This window comes from Plecotus auritus, assembly GCF_963455305.1.
Source record: "Plecotus auritus genome assembly, chromosome: 8".
In the NCBI taxonomy this organism is placed as follows: domain Eukaryota; kingdom Metazoa; phylum Chordata; class Mammalia; order Chiroptera; family Vespertilionidae; genus Plecotus; species Plecotus auritus.
In genome coordinates, this window is record NC_137782.1 from 55878014 (window position 1) to 55890127 (window position 12114).

Consider the following 12114-nt stretch of genomic DNA (forward strand, 5'->3'; position numbering starts at 1 on the left):
TCACAGAACATATTGCTTATTCACTAATTCATTGTTGTTGTTGTTTTTAATGTTTATTGCAGCTATTGGGAGCTACAGCTATTGAAGACAAGCTTCAGGACGGCGTCCCAGAAACCATTTCAAAACTTGCAAAAGCGGACATTAAGATCTGGGTGCTTACTGGAGACAAAAAGGGTAATTCATTGTGTAGGGAAGCATGTCTGTTAACTCACAGATATTCAGAGTTCCTGTTTTCGTGCCCGAGATGACCTTCTCAGACTTTCCATCCTGCACAGACACTGGCCTTTCTTTGGGACATCCACGCTTTCCCTAAGAAACCTTTCTCTGTTATTCCAGCCCACCCTGTGTCCTTCCCCATACTCCCTCATTTATTCCTCGTACTTGAGCTCCTGGTTGAGTCTTGCTGATTGTAGTCAGTCTTATCTCTCCAGCCAGACATAGCTTGCTATCCTGAGGGGCCGTCCTTCGTGTCCCTACTGTCCGTCCCAGCACTGCAATTTGTTGGCATGGGAACAACACACAGTGAACAACTATTATTTTCTTGCCTGTTTTATTGCTTGAAAATAAATTATAATTAACATTTTATACCCAAGGGAAGATTTTAATTTTTAAATTTAGAAATGAACAGAGTTGGTTGGAGTTGATACTTTAATCCACAGCATTCCACAGGAAACCAGATAATTTCTCTTGCTTTGATTTACATCAGCAGTGGGTCCCACACTCTGCTAGGCTCAGGGAAGCACAGTCCCAACCTTAAAAAAAATACCAATGGATGGTAATGCAAAAGGGGAAAAAGTTTTCAGTAGGAGCTTCCTGTGAATGAAGGTTGATGGAACTGGTTATCTCCTCACCCCCCATAACAGAATGATTAAACCACATGAACTGAATGTGTTTAGGATTGCAGTGAACACTGATTTATTAAATAATCAGTTAATGTATTTGATGCTATAGCACATTTTATTATTGAAAAGATTTCAAACCAGACTTTGAGTTATACTTACTTTATTATAGAAAGAGGGATTTTTTATTTTTTTATGATTATTTTTTTAATTTAATAAATCTTTATTGTTCAGATTATTACAATTGTTTCTCCTTTTTCCCCCCATAGCTCCCCTCCACCCGGTTCCCACCCCACCCTTTGCCCTTACCTCCCCCCACACTGTCCTCATCCATAGGTGTACGATTTTTGTCCAGTCTCCTCCTGCACCCCCCATACCCCTTTCCTCCTGAGAATTATCAGTCCACTCCCTTTCTATGCCCCTGATTCTATTATATTCACCAGTTTATTCTGTTCCTCAGATTTTTAATTCACTTGATTTTTAGGTTCACTTGTTGATAGATATGTATTTGTTGTTCATAATTTTTCTCTTTACTTTTTTCTTCTTCCTCTTCTTAAAGAATACCTTTCAGCATTTCATATAATACTGGTTTGGTGGTGATGAACTCCTTTAGCTTTTTCTTATCTGTGAAACTCCTTATCTGACCTTCCATTCTGAATAATAGCTTTGCTGGGTAGAGTAGTCTTGGTTGTAGGTTCTTGCTATTCATCACTTTGAATATTTCTTGCCACTCCCTTCTGGCCTGCATAGTTTCTGTTGAGAAATCAGCTGACAATCGTATGGGTGCTCCCTTGTAGGTAATTAACTGTTTTTCTCTTGTTGCTTTTAATATTCTCTCTTTGTCTTTTGCTCTTGGCATTTTAATTATGATGTGACTTGGTGTGGTCCTCTTTGGATTCCTTTTGTTTGGGGTTCTGTGCGCTTCCTGGACTTGTAAGTCTATTTCTTTCACCAGGTGGGGGAAGTTTTCTGTCATTATTTCTTCCAATAGGTTTTCAGTATCTTGCTCTCTCTCTTCTTCTGGCACCCCCATAATTCTGATGTTGGTATGCTTGAAGTTGTCCCAGAGGCTTCTTACACTATCTTCAACTTTTTGGATTCTTTTTTTTTGCTTTTTGCTTTTCCGGTTGAGTGTTTTTTGCTTCTTTGTATTTCAAATCTTTGACTTGATTCTTGCATTCCTCTAGTCTGCTGTTGGGTCTCTGTATAATATTTTTTATTTCAGTCAGTGTATGTTTAATTTCTAGTTGGTCCTTTTTCATATCTTCGAGGGTCTCGTTATATTTATCGGCCTTTTCTAGGATATTCTTGAAAAGCCTTATAACCGTGGTTTTGAATTCTATATCCAGTTGTTTGTTTTCCTCCATTTCTTTTGTTTGTGATCTGTTTCTTCGTCTCCCCATTTTTCACTGCTTCCCTGAGTTAGTAGGGTAGCTTTGTGTGCTAGGTTTCCTATATGGCCCAGTGGGTCAGCCTCCCCAGTTAACCTGAGGTGGACACTCTTGGTGCACCCCTTTGTGGACTGTGTGTACAGCCTTGTTGTAGTTAAGTCTTGATTGTTGTTGGTATCACTGGGAGGAATTGACCTGCAGGCCAGTTGGCTGTGAGGATCAGCTGTGTCTACGCTGGGAGATTTTCGGTGCTGGAGATAGCCTTATAGGATTAGCCTTCCCAGATTGCAAAAGCCTCTGTGCTCAGCTTGGAAGGGGTGGAGTCTCAGGGCGGAGCAGACAGTCTTGGCTTCCCGTCAGCCCTGCCCTTGCGCACGAATCTCCAGACCTCTGCCTTCCGCAGTTCCCGAGTTTCTGCCTTACAGTCCAGATTTCCCCCATAAGAGCGTGGGTCCCCAGGGGCTCGCCCGGAACTGTGGTTCAGTGCAGTCAGAACTGGGGTTCAGTGCAGTCAGGAGCTTCCAACTCCCTTCCGCTAGGGATAGCCTGTGGTAACCCCCGCAGTCAGTCTTTGTGCGCACTCGCGCCTCCAGACCCCTGCCGCCACGGCTCCCCTGAGTCTCCAAGTCTCCGTGTGCCTTTCTCTCTACCTGACAGTCCAAACTCCCCCTGTATGAGCCTGGGTCCACAGGGTTTCGCTCGGAACTGAGGTTCATTGCAGTCGGAACTGGGGTTCAGTGCAGTCGGGGGCTTCCTTCCCCCTCCCGCCAGAGAAAGCCAGCCAGGCACTGCGCCGCCCTTCCTCTCTGTGCGCACGTGTCTCCGTACCTCAGCTCTTTGCCACTCCTTCTCCATGAGCTTTCCTCTTTCCTTCTAGTTGTAGAATTTCCACTCAGCCAGCTTTCCTGTGGTTCTGGATGGTGTCCGTTCTGTCTTTTAGTTGTAGTTTTGAAATTGTTGTGCGGGGCAGCAGTTTAGGTGCTTACCTATGCCGCCATCTTGGTTTCTCGAGGGATTTTTTAAAATGTGATTTCTATACATTGTTATGGAAAAACAGCATAGTTGATTGAATCTGCATATTTTATTAATTGAAAAAAATCATTATTCCTAGGTAAAGTTGATTATTAAGTTCATCAGTAGGAATGACATCTGACTTCATTTTTTTCTGCTGTAGAGACTGCTGAAAATATAGGATTTGCCTGTGAACTTCTTACTGAAGAAACTACTATCTGCTATGGGGAAGATATAAAGTAAGTAATGAGCCTACAGGATAAGAATAATGTCTTGTTTTTATAAACGTAAGACTAGGTGTAGAAGACACAGATATGGAGAGATGAGAGCTAGACTGTCGCTTCGGGCAGCTTCCTCTGTTTACATGAAGCAAGAGAACAACAGGCAGCTCCGAGTTACCATGGTTGTATCATAGGACTTAATGTTGTAGGGAATCTTGGGGCTTTTATTTGCCCTTCCAGGGGCCATTGGTCCCCTTTCCTTAGAAGTTTTTGGGACTTGTCTGCTGATACAAATTAATGTGAATTACATTCATGTACTGTCTTTTCTAGGAATTTTACCTTTTCAAGGGAAAATAGAAGAAAGCCCCCACAATCCTGCCTGGCGGGAAATTTGGGGGTTGGTTACATCTGTAGTCTTGTCTAGTTGGGCAGGCCTGATAGTTATCACTGGCCCTAAATAAGAGTGCAGCGGACCTGGAAATGTATAAGGACAAAGCCCTGACTTGTTATGAAGCTACACATGTGCTGTACACAGTTACCAGGATGTGTTTGCCGCTGGCTTGAGAGTTAGTTCCTTTTATTCCTCAAGACTTTTCCTTACGATGCCTCAAGGCCAATTAACTAAGCTGTTAACATATAGCCTAGTCTGTTAAGATAATGAGGGAGTTGATGGTTGTTATTAGTCTTCCTTCTAATGATGATGATAGTTTCTGAGTTCTTTCAGTGTATTAGGCACACTGCTAAATTAGACAAACAAAACCAGTAGCCTTATAATATAAGTAGATCAGTTCTGTTTGAATAGAGGTATATAAATCATGCCTCTTTGTGCTTTGAGGATTTGAAAAATAGCAATGGACAAATAAGTACTAATATGTTGACTTAAGTAGTTTCTTGATTTCAAGTAATCTGACTAATTACCATATGGTTTTGTTTATTTTTTGTAGATAGGAGACTTAATATATTTCTGTTCTCTTTTTTGAAAGTGTTGAAAGTTGGGCTCTGAGCTAAATTAGAAGAAAAAGTGCATGCAAGTAGCAGATTTTTTTATCATGTTCTTAGCTCAATTTACCTTTAAGAAATGAATCATCTTTCTAGATGGACCATCCTATAGAATAGTTTGAATGGGTAACTTCATATTTTTCTCTTCTAGCCTTTTAGGGATCACTCCTTATTTCAGCTTGAAAATAAAAATTAAATTAATGTGGAAAATGGATAGATAACCAATCCTTTAGAGCAGTTGTTCTCAGTGGGAGGCAAGTTTGCCTTTTATGGAACATCTGGCAATGTCTGGAGTCAGGTTGTCACAAAGGGGTGCTCGAAACATCCTACAATCCAATGGATAGTCACATTCAACAAAGAATGATCTGGCCTGAGACTGCAATCGTGTCAAGGTTGAGAAAGCTGTTCTTGAAGGTGCAAAATAATGGCTCAGTGTGTGTAATGAGGAAAGCCCTGGGCTGAGAGTTAGGGGATCTGAGTCTTCATTCCCATTTTCCCATCAACCTGCTGCAGGCAAATCACATCATCTCTGCCAGGCTTCATTTTCTTATTTGTAACATGAAAAGACTGGATAAGATAAGTACAGTCTCTTCCACTCCAAAATCCTGTGTTCATTTTGTTATCACATGAATGTGTTAATGTGGTCTTCTAAATAATGTGTTGATAGAAAGCACTGAGCATTTCTCTAAACCAGACTTTATGTGGAAATAAGTTTCTTTCTGCCAAACAGCCCCCATTTATAACACAGTAGGGTTCACCCCAGTATTATAGTTCAGATTAAGATTGCCTTCCTTCTGTTTTTCTTTGTGTGAATATATTTTCAATGGTATCTTTCTTGTGCTGTTTTTGGCAATGATGAAGTACCAAGAACATGGTGCCCCCATAGTGGAGGAATTAAGACTTAGTTAGGTTGTATATCACTCATTTAAGGGCAAAGGACTTGAATCGACATTTCTCCAAAGAGGATATAAAAATGGCCAACAAGCATATGAAATGATGTTCAACATTACTAATTATGAGGGAAATACAAATTAAAAGTACAATAAGATATCACTTCACACCATTAAGATAGCTATCCTATCTAATAAAAGAGTAATATGCAAATTGACCATCACTCCAACACACAAGATGGCTGCCCCCATGTGGACACAAGATGGCCAGCAGGGGAGGGCAGTTGGGAGGGACCAGGCCTGCAGGGAGGGCAGTTGTGGGCGATCAGGCCAGCAGGGGAGGGCAGTTGTGAGTGATCAGGCCAGCAGGGGAGGGCAGTTGGGAGGGACCAGGCCTGCAAGGGAGGGCAGTTGGGGGCGATCAAGCCTGCAGGAGGGCAGTTAGGGATGAGCAGGCCGGCAGAGGAGGGAAGTTGGGGGTGACCGGGCCTGCAGGGAAGAGCAGTTAGGGGTGACCAGGCCTTCAGGGGAGGGCAGTTAGGGGCAATCAGGCTGGCAGGGGAGCAGTTAGGCATCAATCAGGCTGGCAGGGGAGTGGTTAGGGGGTGATCAGGCTGGCAGGCAGAAGCAGTTAGGAGCAATCAGGAAGGCAGGCAGGCGAGCAGTTGGGAGCCAGCAGCCCTGGATTGTGAGAGGGATGTCCAACTGCCCTACCGGGATCGGGCCTAAATGGGCAGTCGGACATCCCTCTAGGGGTCCCAGATTGGAGAGGGTGCAGGCTGGGCTGAGGGAAACACCCCCCCCCATGCATGAATTTCGTGCACCGGGTCTCTAGTTATATATATTGAGTGTGGGCAAGGATATGGAGCAATTGGGACTCTTTGTTCACTGCTGGTAGGAATGTAAAATGATGCAGTCACTATGGAAATGGTAGGGTGGTTCCTGGAAAAAATTAAAAATGAAGTTACCATATGATCCAGCAATCCCACCTCTGGGTATTATCCCAAAGAACTAAAAGCAGGGACTCAAAGAGAATATTTGCACATCCATGTTTATAACAGCACTATTTACAATTGCCAAGAGTAGAAGCAAGCCAAATGTCCATCAATGTATGAATAGATACACAAAATGTTGTTCATCCTTAAAAAAGAAAAGAAATTCTGACAAATGCTACAACATAGATGAACCTTGAGGACATTATGCTAAGTGAAATAAGCCAGTCACAAAAAGAGAAATACTGTATGATTTCATTTATATGAGTTATCTAGAGTGGTCAAATTTATAGAAACTGAAAGTAGAGTGGTGAGTAGCAGGGGTTGAAGGAAGGAGGATTGGGGAGCTGTTTAATGGGTACAGAGTTTCAGTTTTGAGAGATGAAAAAGTTCTGGATATTGGTTCTACAACAATGTGAATATACTTAACACTATTGAACTGTACACTTAGAAATAGTAATGATAAATTTTATGTTATTTTTTTTAACCAAAATGTTAAAAAGAGATTATACTAGTATGCCAAAATTATCTCACAGTCAAGGGCCTGTTTATAGCCTTGTGCTTTAAACACTTCAATTTCTTTTCCCCAGTGCTCTTCTTAACACAAGAATAGAAAACCAGAGGAATAAAGGTGGAGTATATGCAAAATTTGTACCCCAGGTGCAGGAACCTTTTTTTCCACCCGGCGGAAACCGTGCTTTAATAATCACTGGCTCTTGGTTGGTACGTATATCATTAGGGTGTCTGTGCCTTTGGCTCAAACTAAAGCAGTTCATTTTGGACCAATTTTAGATGGTTTGCCATATTAACTACCAACCCAAAGATCTTTTAGCCAATAAATGAAATGCAATTTCCCAAGTTTGAAACTTAATGTTCTATGGTACATGAAAGGAATTACACCAAACTGGTATATCAATTAATGATATGGTTATTTTAAATTTTCTTCTTTGTACATTTTTCTATTTCCTAATTTTTATAGTAAATTTTTTATAAATAGAACAATGTAATCAATGCTATAATCCAAGAATTATCCTTTCCCATCATCAAAATTTGGGGAAATGGGACTTTTTTTAAAATAAAAATAGTTTATTGAGTTTTAGAGAGAGTGGAAGAGAGAGAAACATCCATGTGAGAGAGAACCATCAATTGGCTACCTCCTGCATGCCCCTTAGCAGGGATTAAGCCTGCAACCCAAGCATGTACCCTGACCGGAATCAAACCGGCAACCTTTTGGTGCATGGGATAATGCCCAACCAACTGAACTACATGGCCAGGGCAGGAAATGGGACTCTTGATATAAAAACTAAAATGGTAGTAATTCTTTCCCTCTGTGATTTCATAGAATGAAATTCTTCTAGAGAAAAAGACCAAGACAAGTAAGATTCTGAAGCTGAAGTTCCCAAGGACAGAAGAAGAAAGACGAATGCGGACGCAAAGCAAAAGGAAGCTGGAAGCCAAAAAAGAACAGAGGCAGAAAAACTTTGTTGATCTGGCCTGCGAGTGCAGTGCAGTCATCTGCTGCCGGGTCACCCCCAAGCAGAAGGCCATGGTGGTGGACCTGGTGAAGAGGTACAAGAAAGCCATCACGTTGGCGATTGGAGATGGAGCCAATGATGTAAACATGATCAAAAGTGAGTCTTACACAGCCAATGCAACCCGAATTACTAAATTGATAGCAGGAACAGTTTTGAGGGTAGTTTTTCCTGATCTTATTGCTCGGGCTTTCCTAAAGCAGATATTTAATAAAGGTGCCCTACTGGGATGGCTACACCTGTGACCCTGCCCTCAGGTAGTTTACAGCCCATCCAGTAGGAGAGAGCAGGCATGACAGTGCTCCCCACAGCATGCCAAGTAGAAGACGAGTTCCATATGGTTGCAGTTATCCTTGTTTCCTTCTTTTATGTGTTTGGATTTTTTTCCTCTCCTTCGGCTTCTCCCATGTTTCTTTGGGGCTTATTAAAAGTCCTGCTATGTAATCAGTTTTGTTAAGCTTGGTATAATTGTTGAACTCTTTCTGGTATTTGTTTTTGAGATTATTCTCCCTCCCCTAAGCATCATTTTCTGGGGCTTTCTTCTTGCCTTTGATAAATCTGTTAGAACTTTGGGAGACCATTGGGAGACCTGCAGTGAGCTCAGAGTAACACATTTGTTATTGAAGCAAAGCTCCAAAATAGTCTCACCTATTTCTTGACCTCCCTGAAAGACTGCTGAGGGTCCTTCATGCAGAGAAACACAGTTGTGTGGGTATTAAAGAATGTGGAACCAAACCTCATCAACATGTCTGAATCCTGGTCCTTTTTCCCTCCCAGTATTACTTAAGGGTGATCTTGTAATGAAAATACCCAAAGTAGGGAGACTTGAATACTTCTTTCTCATCCTACTGCCAACATGCTCATCTGAAAACAAGAAAATTATCTCCGATGTCACCTCCAGCTTTGTGATGTTATTCAGATGAATGATTATATGAATACATGTGTATATGCACATCCTGTTGTGCTGGGTATCTTAATGCATTATGTATTTTATATTCAGCCTATGTTGTGACTCATGCATCTGTCTTTCTTTTCTTAGAGTCTCTTCTCCTCCTTGACATATACTAAGAGTATTCCAACTTTATCTTCTTCAACAGGAGTCAGCTGCATGATGTACGTCTTCTTGCTTTTTTATTATGCGTATCTGTCGCCACTACCAGTTTAATTCCTCTGTACTGTGTTTTGCATATGCTTGTGCTACCATGCAAATGGCATTTTTTGCTCTGAATTAGACCTATTTCCTCTGTACCTAGCTCTTTCTCTTCCACTATATATTATTAACTCAACTAGCTGTGCCAACAAGAGCAAGGAACTCAAACATGATCTTTATTCAGCTATACTGCAGACTCCTAGATGTTTGGGGAGGCGGGGAGGGTTACCTTGCAGATTTACCCTCTGGTTTGCGATTTAGACTTGAAAATGTTTTGTTCCTCTGAGTTCACCAACTGATAGCAAAGGGATCACAGAAGTCAACATAGATCTTAGAGACTTGTTTTTCTTAAGTTGTCTTACCAATTTCATTAAGCTGTTATGGCAGGTGCTTTTCTATATAACCTATGAAGCATCCATTTGCAACAAAAATCAAGGAAACTCTGAGGTCTCCTTGGAAGTCAGTAGCTTTATCCAAGTATTTTTAGTGCCTTTTTGTACTTTTCAAAAAAACTAATTTCTTTCAGCTGCATCAAGAAGAGTGTACAGTGGTGAGGGGGATATTTGTTGTTTATAAAAAAAAAGTAGAGTGAAATTTAAATGTCAGAAAAAAATCTGACCATTGGCTAACAGATTTCATGTTTAGCAGTATAGTGCAGTAGAAGTAGAGGAAATTGCAACCCACCATGTTCCTTCCCCTAGCAAGGATCCTAGGACTCTCATAAGCTGCCCTCGCCCTCTTGTGCCTAAAGATGTCTCCTGACTGGTGGGTGGTTTTTCTTGGTCTAAGACCCCAAGAATGAACAAGCTTGAGGAAATGATCTGTTTGTTAAGGAATTATGGAGTCTTTTAAAGAGGCATTTAAAACCATATTTGGAACTTCAGAAAAATCTATATTTAGATTTTAGGGAGAAAGCCAGTGTGGCCTTATGAAGTGCATCTGTTCAGTTGCCTTGAATCACCCTGTGAATCATTTCACACACTGTCCTTGGTCTGCTCAGCAGAAAGTTTGGCAGGCGTTCCTCGGCCTCAGCTCCAGCATAATCTCAACATTTCCCTCTGTGGCTTGTTCAGGAAAGAAAGCCGTGGTTGGATAGGAAAGAGTAGTTGGTAATCATGATCAGTCGAGTGAACTATGTGTGTGCGTTGAAAGAGGTCATAAATATTGAATGAGATGCAATTTATTCTATTTTTTAGAAATGCATAATATTGTAGAAAACCTTGGTTTGCACAAGTGACTCCATTTTGAATTTGCCAGACCTTGTGTTCTGCAAATGGGGAAGGGTTTTTGAAGCTTCTTTTAGTTGGAAACCCTGCTGGGTTGGCAGTCACTTCTCAGGGTCTGAGTAATAGGTTGTGTTCTCCAAACACATGTTCTCTTGAATGATCTCACTGTCTGTCTTTCCTCTCATGACTTCTGAGACCTAGAAAAAATGTGTAATTCTCTACATTGAATACACAATTTAATGACTATTGGAACGATGGATAAAATGGTGACTCGTTTTTTATCTATTCCGGAAACCTTTCCCATTACATTAAAAAAAAGAGTGTCTTAAGGTAATGGTAGGCTATAAATAAGTTTTTTAAAGTTTAATAGTAACTTGGTTAAAACTTTTCTGATTACTTGTGTTGGGGAATAACTAACACTAGTTTAAGACAAAAGAAATTTATTTTAAAAGATACAAAGATGTCTCATGCTGCCCAAGAAGGCCAGGCCTCAGAAGATGTTGGAGCCAGGATCTGGGGCTTCACCAGGAACCCCATATCTGTCTGTCTCTCTCTCTCTCTCTAAATGACATTTCTCTGCTTTCAGAATCCCTCAGAAATATATCCAGCCCACACCTTAAGAATTTGCATGTTAAAGTTTTAAACACATCCAAATCCTAATTCCAAATGCCCAGAGACTGACTGGCCCAGCTTGGGTTTTCTGTCAGTCAAGGCACAGGACAGGAAACAGACACCTTGAGGTCCTTTAAGCGGAAAGTGATTAATACAGGGACCGGGGTACTCAAAAAAGCTCTGGATGGACTGAAAAAGCTGGTTTTAGGCTGCGCATCTAACATCTAGTATTCCTCACTAGCGGAGATTCTACTGTGAGGATCCTCTGTAAAACTTTTCAAGTAAGAAGCCTTTGCAGCTTTCAATGAACCTAAGCCTGTGTCTCTGATTGTCCAAACCTCTTTCAGTCAGCATCTGATAGCCGGAGAATGGACATGAACTCTGTTGTAGAAATGCCAAAATAGGAAGTGATGCTGGGCTTTGATTCACTTCTCCCAACTATCAAGGGGGTCGAAACAGTGGAACTTAATTCACAAAGAACCTGGTGGTAAGGGAGTCTGGGCAATGTAGGGTTTTTATTGGCATCCCCATCTTCAATTAGAACAGGATGGAATGAAGGTTGAGAGAGTTAATTCATAGTATCCACCTCAGATTATGTGTCTGCCTATAGCTGACTCAGCTGTGGCTGGGGAGTCAGAGACACATTAGGGCTCACCCTTTGGGTGAGAAGGATGGTTTATGAGCTGGGCAGATAATCTGACTGGAATTCCGCATTCACCTGAGATCCTTTCACAAATGTTCATGAAGGCACAACCATGTGCACTATTTGGCAACTACTACCTCTGACTTTGAATTAGTTCAGAAGCTGGAGTGGAAGCTAGAGAGCAAGAATTTTCATATTTATTATTCCATGAATGTCAGTTTTTTGTTTTGCCATGGAAACATTATCACCTCAATGTTTTGCCTTCAAATAGGCTTACGACTAACAGTATCTTCTCCCTCTGCCTTATAGCTGCCCACATCGGTGTTGGAATAAGTGGACAAGAAGGCATGCAAGCTGTCATGTCCAGTGACTATTCCTTTGCTCAGTTCAGATACCTGCAGAGACTGCTATTGGTGCATGGCCGGTGGTCTTACATCAGGATGTGCAAGTTCCTACGATACTTCTTTTATAAAAACTTTGCATTTACTTTGGTTCATTTCTGGTACTCCTTCTTCAATGGGTACTCTGCACAGGTAATATTTATTTATTTGATTGGCAGTTTTTGGTGTTCTGTCTCTTAATAGCTGAGGCACAGATTAAGATATGGA

General features: G+C 41.3%; 1 protein-coding gene across 1 annotated transcript in view; it reads left to right on the plus strand.

The window, feature by feature from the left end:
- The window catches only part of ATP8B1 (ATPase phospholipid transporting 8B1), a 114629-nt gene that overhangs the window by 94290 nt on the left and 8225 nt on the right, over positions 1 to 12114 (plus strand). The window contains exons 19-23 of the mRNA XM_080684652.1: positions 63 to 174; positions 3405 to 3480; positions 6934 to 7066; positions 7686 to 7974; positions 11816 to 12039. Of these exons, the coding sequence (XP_080540778.1) occupies positions 63 to 174; positions 3405 to 3480; positions 6934 to 7066; positions 7686 to 7974; positions 11816 to 12039 (834 nt within the window). The remainder of the gene's footprint in view (positions 1 to 62; positions 175 to 3404; positions 3481 to 6933; positions 7067 to 7685; positions 7975 to 11815; positions 12040 to 12114) is intronic.